The sequence below is a fragment of the Centropristis striata genome, chromosome 17 (assembly GCF_030273125.1).
Source record: "Centropristis striata isolate RG_2023a ecotype Rhode Island chromosome 17, C.striata_1.0, whole genome shotgun sequence".
In the NCBI taxonomy this organism is placed as follows: domain Eukaryota; kingdom Metazoa; phylum Chordata; class Actinopteri; order Perciformes; family Serranidae; genus Centropristis; species Centropristis striata.
In genome coordinates this window covers 21,623,533-21,635,203 of record NC_081533.1, presented here as the reverse complement: position 1 = coordinate 21,635,203, position 11,671 = coordinate 21,623,533, and the positions used below count along the sequence as shown (strand labels likewise).

Below are 11,671 nucleotides of genomic sequence, written 5' to 3'. Positions count from 1 at the left end.
ACTTAATTATGTTCTCTATTATAATAACTGCAGCTTATAGCAAGAAAATGTATTGTACTGCATGTCAAACTAGATATTGCACATATTACATACATAAATATATGCTAACCTTTACTAAGTAAAAGCCATTCAAAGCTGCTGAAAAGTACAAATTATTAGCTAAACGTACCCATAATTCAGAATGATAGCTCCTCTTAGTAATATGATCATATTCCTATATTATTTCATTATTATTGGACTATTATTTTTAAGTTAGCTCGTTGATTTGGAGCTTATTTTATGTATAACCTTTACTGTTGTTTTTTAAAAACACTTTATAATCTTATTTAATAGCTAATATTTTTATTTTTTTACATTATATTTTTTAATTTTTTTACATTTGTTCTTTATATTTAATAGGCAGTAACTTACCATAATGAGGTAAAAGTGTTTTTTAATTGTGCAATTAAGTTGTAACAATACAAGTGTACGGCAGAAGAAAAAAAACGAGTTGCAATTTGGCTACATTAATATGAGAATTAATAAGGATGGTTCACTAGAGAGAAAAAGGTACAGGTACCTCAAAACAGCCTACATGAGTAAATATTTCCTACATTACCACACTGAAAATATAACATAATATAATATAATATGATGTATAACGGTGTCTACTAAGCATATCGGTGGGTACCTGTGATACGTCACTTTCCTCTAGTCACCTGCAAGTCTTCTGCTGTAAATGTCCGGCTAGGTGGCAGCACGAGAGAGATCCGCGAGCTGCTGCTTGTGTACAGTATGGTGCTTCTTATGTCTGTGTGCCTGTGTGCGCGCACACGCGTGTGTATATACACTCGGGTTATCGGCGAGCCTTCGAGTCAGTGTGGAGGAAAGAGCGCGTTGTGCTCCAGCTGGACAACATCACCATGTGTGCAGAAAGACTTGAGAAAAAGAAGACGATAGACCTGAGGAAGAGGCACGTTGGGTAAGCTCATTGACACTCTACCGTTATATTACGCTACAAAGTTTCCAGATATGATGACAGGCGTTAAGTTATAGCAGCTGCACAACTCTTGGTGAATTTAACTTAAAAAATTTTCTCCTGTAAAAGATAGTAAAGTCTGTTACTGTGAATTTTAACCGAACAAAGTAATCTGTTGCAAAACACGAAGTATTATTTCGGAAATGAATTGCTATTTGCCAGCTGATGAAAAATAACTTGACTAGATATACTTAGTTTTAACATACCTTTGCCTATGTTACCTGTACGTGAGTGGGAGCATTACTTTGTATTACAACTTTTACTTTTTAATTTTCACCTTACGCAAATTATTCATGACATCATAATATCTTAAACACATAAAACCTGTTTAACAAGGGTGATTGGCACACCTTACACACAAGAAAACTTAACATGAACTCCTCTGCAGGCCATCTTGTAAGATATTCTTCAGCCATGACCCTATCAAGATTATGCGAGCCAAAGGCCAGTACATGTATGATGAAAAGGATCGGCGCTACTTGGATTGCATCAACAATGTGGCTCATGGTAAACACACACTTACACAAACAAGGGCACAAAGATATGTTTCTATTTTTAGTCCACTTTAATGAGCGAACAAAAGAGAATTGTCCTCACACATGCAGGCAAAAAAGGGCTTGCATTAAAATGTGCAGTCTCAGCTAGATGTGTTATGCAGAATGAGAGACTGGTCTGCTCTACTAAGTTGGCATGCAATGTACACCTAATTGGGAGTGACCAAAGCTTCACTGCTTGCAAACAGACAGGAATGTATAACAGGATGTTTCCTGCCATACCAGATTCACCACTCCTTATTTTCAACATATGGCCTCCAATTATGTGCCTTTAATATCAGTTGTCGTGGTATGCTTTGACCTCAAATTACAGTCAGATGATTGAAGTACTAAAGCAAGTTTTCTCCTGAATATGAGGAATCCTATGTGCATCCTTTCTTCCATTTCTCAGTGGGCCACTGTCACCCAGATGTGGTGAAGGCAGGAGCTCAGCAGATGGAACTACTCAACACCAACTCCCGATTCTTGCATGACAATCTTGTACTTTATGCCCAGAGGCTGCAGGCCACACTACCCGACAAGCTGTCTGTGTGCTACTTTGTCAACTCTGGGTATGCCTGCATGTTCTCACGCCTTCTCTAGCAGACGTCATAACAGAACAATCATGTTATTTAACACAGTTGCAGCAACTCATACCTTCCTTGGAAATGCCTCCTGCTTGTCTGGATTTTCAAGTATAATAACTCTGCTAATTCATGAACAAAAACAATATCAGCTGACTTGATAAAACTTTGAAAGTTTAAAGTGAGCATCTATACTTCCAGACAAAAGAACAACAGCATAATATAATGCAGGTCCAACTTGCTCAACCTTGACACAGGCATCCTGTTATCCCTCGTCATCTAACTGGACCAGTCTGGCGTGGTTACTTATTTACACCACTTGCTTGCAGTGTGAACAGGAACTATCTGGTCCAGGATAATAATGTTGTAGATAATGATCCATACCCGGCTGAGTATTTATCAATCACAGGTCATAGGTGCGCTTTCCACGTCAGGGAAATGCTAAAGCAATCAGCAACATTATTAAGATTATAGATATTGCACTTCCAATAGTTTGGGAAGACCCTTTCTTGTGTAATTTATGTGTATTGGCAAAAATCTGGCAATGTGTTGCACATCATGATAAAGGGGTTCAATATAATGCAAGAGTGTAACCAGGGAGGTATATAGCATTTTTTAAGATATAATTTAAAGAAAAAGAACACACCACCATCTGCATAAAATCTGAGTTAAATAACAGTGGGATCTGCATTTGCGAGTCTATATAACATCTACCATCACAGCCCTACTTTATATGCAAGCTGTCTGCTAAAAATCATTGCATGAAAACTATTTATTAAAAAATTGTAGTGTTTTTAAAAATCAATGGCTTTTACAAAACATAATATTGTGTATCTCTTGTGCAACAAGACAATGGCCCTGTGGTCTTTAAATAATACTAGTTTTTCAAGTTTGGTGTGGGAGAACATGCACAGACTGCACAGATTCCTGACCTCAACCCCATCCAACACCTTAGGGATGAAGTGGAACACAAACCAAAATCCTCCAGCCAGGTTCCAAAATGTATAACCTCTTTCTTAGACGAATGGAGGCAGCATATTAACGCCCATGGTTTTGGAATGAAATATTTAATATTCACACATTCATGGCGGCCTTGTTTTTGTATCCACCTAATATTTAATCATGTAGTGGTGAAAAAACTAGTCAACGTGAAGGCCCTGTATTCAAACTCAGGTTGCTGTTTTGCAATGTTTTTATGTTTTCAATGTGTAATAATGGTATTAGTAGCAACTTGTTGTGACAATGTGCCACAGGCAATATATTAATTCAATAATATTAATTCAATAACACACAGGCAGGTCGAAGATAAATTATTGTACTAACTGTCAGTTCCTCTGTTGTAAACACATGGATGTACAGGAAAAGTAAAGAAAAATATGTTTCAGGGCTGAAAAAGACTCTTACAGTTTTTTACTATTATTCATGAATATGTGTCACTTCATATGCCCAATAATGGGAAGTAAAACTGTGATTGACATGCTAGTGACCTCCATGGCTTCACTTGTGTGTTTTGTGGTGACTGAGTAACTCAAAGTAACCCTTGCCCCTTTGAACTGCAGCTCTGAAGCCAACGACCTGGCCCTGCGTATGGCATGGCAGTACACAGGTCACAAACATATTATCACGTTGGAAAAGTAAGTGTTGCTGCCTGGTCTTTGTTGTCTGTAAATGATAATGAGTGGTTAAAGTTGTCCTATGTAGTGTATTTTTTTTTTATCATGCAATACTTTTTTTAGTGGAAATAGCTCTGTTTTCATGTATCCATGTTTTGCACACTCCACATGAAATTGCAAATGGGAGAACTGAGTGATTTGGTCCTTTGTTTGCAGTGCGTATCACGGCCATGTCTCATCACTCATTGACATCAGTCCGTATAAGTTCCACGACCCGTCAGATGCTGAGCGGAATCAATGTGTCCATGTGGTGAGTGCTTTTTCTCTCCCTGTCTGCCTGCCTGCACTCTATTAAAATATTGTAACTCAACTTGCACTCCTGGGCTTTGGCAGGCTTCTGAGTATTCACTCTTCTGCATGCACGCAGATACATGTGTGTGTGTGTGTGTGTGTGTGTGTGTGGAAAAAGAACAAAGGGAGGGAAAGAAGCATGAAAGACAAGTTAGGCAGGGTAAGGTGTAAGCAAAGTGTCCTTTAAAGACAGACATTGTACAATTGGTGTTTGAGGCAAAGGTTATAGTTTACATCAGTACACAGAGAGGAAAGGCAGATTATTATCGATCAGATAGCCCAAAAGGACAGTGAAAAATACTGGAGGCTCTGTTATCTCTGCCAAGAAGGTTAGGTCTGTGGTCCAGTTTGTCAGAAGTATTACATAAAAACTACTGGGCCAATGTTCATGAAACCTTGTGACAGGGTGTTGCATGGTCCAAGCATATCAGAATCACAGGGTTGATACATTAATAATGAGTGAATCCTATTTATGTGGGGCCTGTATTCAAATAATTGTTTCATGTTTGTGAAATTAGTTTCTTTTTTGGCTTAAAAGAAAAGTTTTTAATTATAATTAACTTAAATATAATTAAAGGGGCACTTGATCACTGTCAATGCCCCGCTGGTTCAATACTTTTGAACCAACTGGGCAGGTGTAATAGAACTACTGAGTTGCATGATGGGAATTGTAGGATGCAGCATTTTTTAAAGTCTGTCTCATACTATGGACAAAAAGTCAGCGTTAAGACCCCTACTTTGTGTAAGTGTAATACTAAAATTGCTGGAGTACCTCTTGAAGTGTATGACTTTTTCCATTTTCTTTTAAAAGCAGCACTTGATGTTGTGTGTGCAACTCACACAATCTGTAGTGAATAGTGACCAACCCAACAAGCTTAAACTGTCCTTACTGTATTGTGTTGTGTGATTCTGTTCCTTGATAGCCTTGGGGTAGTCTGATATAGCAACTTGTGGAATACCCAGCTCTAGTGTTACATGGTGTAGCAAGTCTGTATCACCAACTTGTATATTTTATTCATGGTCATAGACACTTAGGATTCAAGCTGTGGCTTAAATGAGGTTAAAATGCTGGTAAAGTTGACATTTCACACAGCTCTGGCTCAAATGTAAACACAAAAATAACAACATGTTTGCTTTCAGAAATGTATTTGGCAACTCTAAAATAGCTATGCCTGTTTATCACATATGCTCACATAAATTATTATTTAAGTATTGACATATGTTAGACCAAAACGTTAAACTCAAATACACAGGATTGACTGGCGTGAAGGAATTTTGTGTCCATCAACACTGGTGTCAAATATGAAGCATATTAAGGAAGAAGACTGACATTTTTTAGAATATTTTATCTACTTATACTATAGAATCGGGATGCAGTCGTTGCCTGTTAACATTTAGTAATAATCTCAATATCTCGTCCCCTTACACAGGCTCCCAGCCCAGATGTGTACAGAGGCAAATACAGAGCGGACCACCCAGACCCTGCCACAGCATATGCAGATGAAGTCAAAGATATGATACATGGAGTCCATGGAAAAGGAGGCAAGGTACAGTTTGTGTTTGATATTGTGTGACTAGAAGTTATACAAAGTGACCTTGTGCTGCAGAAATAACATGTTAATTGCTTGATTGCCTTCTCAAAGGATCACTCTTGTTTCAAGGAAATGTTCTTGTTTTCCCACTTGTATTTACTTTTATTTACCCACTTTTAATTATAAATATGCTTTTCCTATTTCTTTCCTTTTTCTCCTAATTCTCAGGTTCAGGCCAAGCACTCTGACTTTTAGGGTCAATCAGAGACCACAAGAACATGTGTCCAGGGCTTAGTGTCCAAGCTTGTTGGCAACCCAACCTTTCTTCCAGTGGCGGGAGGAACAGGATTTCATCTCAGGGATTATAAAGAATTCAGTTTCTAAGGGATGTTTGTGCAGATATCCATCGACAGGAGGAAACCAAGACAAACCACTGGAAAGATACATGAATGTGATTAAATACTGAATCTGTTGTACTTTTTTCAGTACTTTTGCAGTATTGTTTTGTTGTTGTTTGCTGTTTTGTTGTACTTCACAGTGAGCTGGAGTAACTTTCATTTCTAACCTAAGCTGGCAGCGTTGTCTCTCTCTTGTTGTGCACTGCCGTCAGAAAAGTGAAACAACACTCTTATGAAAGAGGACAATCTACGGGTCAAAGATGACAGAACTCCTCTTGTCCAGTTTATCAGTCTGGCTTTAGATTGATAGGCCTGATGTTTTTCTCTTGTGCAGATTGCTGCTTTTATTGCTGAGTCATTGCAGAGTTGTGGCGGGCAGGTCATTCCCCCACCAGGCTACTTCCAGCAAGTGGCAGAGTATGTACCCAAGTCATTTGAGCGATTTATTTACACAAAATATGAGCTGTCATTCAAAAATAATGAAATAGAAGTAAAGTAAGTATGCCACTTTTTTTGCACTTTGCAAGGACTAAGAGAGCATCTTAAGAATGTTCTCCTTGAATGTCTCAGGCGGTGCGACAGCAGAGACAAACCTGTCCTGTATGCTGTTGCATTTGTGAATGTGTGCCTTATTCAGAAGATGAGTAACTAGCTCGTGTTTATCACTACACCCATGGATTTTTCTGCCCCTGAACAGACATGTCCGCAAGGCAGGGGGTGTTTTCATCGCTGATGAAGTCCAAGTGGGCTTCGGGCGTGTTGGCACCCACTTCTGGGCCTTCCAGCTTCAGGGAGAGGACTTTGTGCCGGATATTGTCACGATGGGAAAGCCGATTGGCAACGGCCACCCCATGTCATGTGTGGTCACAACCAAAGAGGTGGCAGAGGCCTTCATGTCCTCTGGAATGGAGTATTTCAATACCGTAAGAGCATTATGTAGAAGAGTGAATAATTGTGCAGTAATAATATAAAAAGTCCATTCCTTCTGAAATAAATCCAATCTGTGGTAAATAGAAAATGTATTATTTTAATTATCATGTAGTTATTAAGATCAGTGAAAAATGAGAAAGAAAGATTGCAAAAAAAGACTTTAGAATCTGTGTTTATTTCCCCAAGTTGACCAGAAATGGCACTGACCCGACCTCATCCTTGACATTACGTTCTTGTCTGTATCTGCCAAGTGTATAAACACATCTGCTTTCCACATTATGGGGAAAAATACATTCCATTCAAGCCACTGTTTTTCATCGACAGCAGAGATTAGAGTTGGTGTGAAAGGAGAATAGTTGAGTGTCAGTTTAGCATGAATAAAAACACTAAGCTGACGATATGATATTAGAACTCTGTTATATTTGAGGCATCAAAACAGTTCAATCCTCTATATGAACAATCTCTCTGTCATCAAGTAGCTGATTTCCTAGATGGTGTGACTCAACCGTGGTGTAATCTTTCCATTGTGTGTTGGTTTTGAATTTCTCAGTTTGGCGGTAACCCAGTGTCGTGTGCCATCGGTATGGCTGTCCTTGACGTGATTGAGAAAGAGGATCTCCAGGGTAATGCACTGCGGGTGGGGGGTTACCTGACCAATCTGCTGGAAAAGCAGAAAGAGAAGCATCCACTGGTTGGTGATATCAGGTAAGCAAACACAGTTACAGTATGTGACATTGTGACATGCAACAGCTGATTAGTTCAGTGCATGTCCTGTAAAACTGACGACAGAATATTTATTTCATGATTCCATAATCCTTCGACTGAAATGCAATTTAGCAACTCCACAATGAGGTATTATTGTGGCTGAAGATTTTCTTGCAGTGACGTATTTGTCAGTTAAACATTGTGGTTATTCTGTCACATATTTACCTTGGGCTTACAGCTGCAATTACATTCTAACAAACTGCTATTGAAAACTTGCCCTATCACTATTATAGAAGTAGATTATAGCCTAAAAGGCACCAATTGATGATGTGTATAACTATGATTCAGAACATGTTTTGGGAAAGAAAACTAGTCAAATGACTTTCTGTGGAAGAATATGGTCAGAGGTCAGAGATGACTAAACCAAATGACATCACATCCTGCAGGGGTCGTGGCCTCTTCTCTGGGATGGAGCTTGTGAAGGACAGGCTGAAACTCACTCCTGCTACAGCAGAAGCCCAAGAAGTCATATATAAGTAAGTGCAAGTGTGAGGACTCAGATTAGTGTCTGGTGTCAAGAAATATGATGCATCATTTATAGTAAAGAAGCATTTTATTGCTCTGCAGCATTCTCTAGTCTCTGTGCAGAAACATGCAATTATCTTTTACTACAAACAGGCCATATCCCAAGCATAAAGTTCCACCAGTGTTATGACAGCGTTGGTACACTGTCACATATCTCACATCACCCTAAAGGCTTATCAAGTTATAGAGCGATAATAAAGTCGAGTAGTAAAAACTGCATCTCATGAGAAAGCTCATTGTAGTCTCTTCATTATCCAGTCATGATATCTCATTGATGTAGGTGTTTCATGATCAGCATTTAGGTGGCCTCTGTGGACAAAAGCGGTAGTGTTTTCTTCAATTCCCACTGGCTTGTGATCTTGATCTGGCTAGCACATACAATTGTTTTGGAAGTAGGTGAAAGCCTCTCAACTTCATACATACAGCTGCCAGTTGCCTGGTTGGTCATCATGCTCATAACCACAGAAAGCTTTGCATTGATACCTTTTTCTCTTTGATAATCCTTCCCCATTATCATCCACAACCACAATATACAACATCAAAAAATAAAATACTTCTCCAGCTTAGTTTTAACTGGCTGACACACTACTGACTGCCACACTCTGCCTGGAAAAATGTAAATATAGGTTCTTCTAGTCTGCATACTGTAACTCGTTTTGTCTAATTTTGCAGGGAATCAGACCAGGTGACAGGCATTTAGAATAAGATATAGCCAGTCTTCTTGCTGATGCACTTATTTACTCATGTAGGTCATATTGAGACATCAGTAATACGTTTATACTGTTTTAATAGTTAAAAAGTATTTGCAGTTGCTTTAAGACATCAATCTGAGTTCACACATATTGAACTTTCATTCATTCATTTGTTCATTCTTTTGTTCATTTGTTCATTCAATATTGTTAACGGGTTATCTGAAGTCGTGTCACGGGGGGCTGGAGCCAGTTCCAGCAACATTGGAAGTATGGGACAGGTCTCCATATCACAGTGCCATATCTTCCTAAACTAATGGCCTCTGTCATTTTTTGACAAAATGATCTCGTCATGATGCTGACCACCTCAGAAAAACCTGAAAAAATGACGTCAATATTTTAAGAGGGTGTCGATATTGAACTTGTTAACTACTAGTTGATTCTTCCTGTTGTTCATGGTTAAAAGCTGATGTTGTTGACGAAATCACGGTGTAATGCCTTTCTAAAATAAACTCTGAAATAATGGCATCACTCGCAAAAAGAATTACCTGAAGATTTTACAGAATTTGAATGCAACAGAACTCATCATATCATGATGATAACCCTGACTTAACAGTTCAGAGGCTGACATTTTTAAGAAGACATTTTTCCCCATCAGGAAAAAAGCACAGGTGTAATAAATAACATTAATTAAGGCTGCATTCATTTAGCTGTGTGTGCTGGCTCACTGTCATTGATTACTGGATACCTGCATGAAGCAGAGCCATCATTAACATTATTAGTTGCACCTGTGCTTCCACCTGCTAAATGTCTGCAGTGAAAAGGGAATTTTAAATGACTCAACCACTTAGTTTAAATGTGCAAATTGATACAGGGTGGAGATTAATTAATATTTTCTCCCAGGCTTAAGGAACAGTACATCCTTCTTAGTGCTGACGGACCTCATCGCAATGTGCTTAAATTTAAACCCCCCATGTGCTTCACTGAGGAGGACGCTGACCTGGTGGTGGAGAAGATCGACCAAATTCTAACAGGTACTTTTCCCTTTTATTTGTTTCTCTGTGGTGTTGTTTGGAATTATAATGCTGGAACATGCTGATGTCTTTCAGGTTTCTGCATTATTTAAATAGTTCAAGGTATTGTTTGCCTGTTATAGCTGAACTGAACTCTCAGTCGTATGTGTTATTGCATCTGTTTGCAGAGCTTGAGGAAGCATTGGGCTTAAAGTTGCACAACACATTAAGTGTTGAAAATGAGAGCAGTAAAAGAAAGGTAAGTGTGACTCTGCTTCCAATCCAACTCTATCCAGAGCATCCGAGAAAATTCAATGCACACAAGATAGTTTTTGGACCAAAACGTAAAAAAAAATCACTTGAATATAATAGTCAATAACAGCAGATATCTGCCTTTTCTTCATTTCGCAACCTCATTTTCTGCATCTCTTAATGGTTTTATCTCAAGCTGCCAACTGATGAAAATGGACAGCAGTATCGCAGTGGGTTTGAACACAACAGAGGGAGCAATCAAGGAGTTCCTCAACAAACCAAACGCATCAGGACATAACGCTGCCTACAACAGAGTCAGAGCTGCGAAGACTCTTTATCTCTTACACAGTTAAAGAACTGGGATTGTACACTATAAACAAAACGCCAGGGGGAAAAAACTTAAGTGCCTTTGCATGCAATCTAATGAAAAATGTTTAACATCAATACTACTGTATATCTCTGAGTTGCAGTCTTCTCAGGTATTATTTTTTAATTAAGCCTTTACAGTATAAAAATGTCTTATGGCTTTGCTTTGGTGCTAAAAATGTCCTTTATTGTGCGTGTAACCCTGCAAAGCCGGTAGAGGCTACTCTTTATTTTAATGTTTGCCAACATTCACTTGTTGAATTCATGATTTTCAGGGAATTCTCGTGTTATTACATCAAAATGTATTATGATGAATCAGAATAAAAGTCTGTATATGATACTTTGTTGATCAATGGGGGAAACTTGGAGAATATCTCATTCCACTCTGCCTCAAGCAAACAAACATGGACACTGTTTGACCAGTCTGCAATTATTTACCATGTTCCCGTATTGCTTCCTAACAGCGATGGTTCCCTGAAGTTTCTTACTTGCATGTTAGAGCATGCAAATTCACAATGAGGTATCATTTTTAAAGATTGTGCTTCTGTGGAATGAGCAACTCAGCTAAACATGTGGGTAGTAGTGCCCACAAGAAATGTGCACTATCTGGTGTTGTTTGTTTCCAATGTTTCCAAACTCTTTTGAGGAGTTTAGTCGATCTATAGTTTTAATAAAAGACAGAATATACAGTGAGAAGTGCCATCTAATATCCCAGTGAGCAGCTTGGGACAAAAAAGGCCCCAAAACACCAGTTTACTGTTTGTAGATTGTTTTATGTGTCTAAGTTTGTCTTTTTTGTTATTGGTTCGTTCTTAAATGGAAAAAGAAAACTAATTCAAGAGCCACTAATAATTGATAAGATGAAGACAGACAGGGAAAAAGAGCACTTCACTAATGAGTAGTATTAAACATCTTGATAAGGGTATTATGCTATCAATTAACGTGACTGTTTTGTCTGAGCGTTGAAGATATTGCACTTTATGATGGCCTGCAATATTCCCTTCCCCTTTTATTACTTCTATGTAGATAAAATTTTACTTCCTGACTGCGTTCTGCATTGATTAACTATCCATTTTTTTGATGTACAGTATTTGGACCAGAA

General features: G+C 38.4%; 1 protein-coding gene across 1 annotated transcript; it reads left to right on the top strand.

Annotated features, from left to right (window-relative positions):
- The first annotated feature begins 737 nt into the window (after nt 1-737).
- Nucleotides 738-10,907, top strand: etnppl (ethanolamine-phosphate phospho-lyase). Its single transcript, XM_059354978.1, has 13 exons — nt 738-961; nt 1,407-1,525; nt 1,964-2,123; nt 3,695-3,769; nt 3,965-4,058; nt 5,530-5,646; nt 6,364-6,446; nt 6,727-6,952; nt 7,510-7,664; nt 8,111-8,200; nt 9,842-9,972; nt 10,140-10,210; nt 10,400-10,907. The coding sequence occupies exons 1-13, from the start codon at nt 903-905 to the stop codon at nt 10,499-10,501; spliced, it is 1,482 nt and encodes a 493-aa protein (XP_059210961.1). The 5' UTR covers nt 738-902; the 3' UTR covers nt 10,502-10,907.
- Nucleotides 10,908-11,671: the final 764 nt, after the last annotated feature.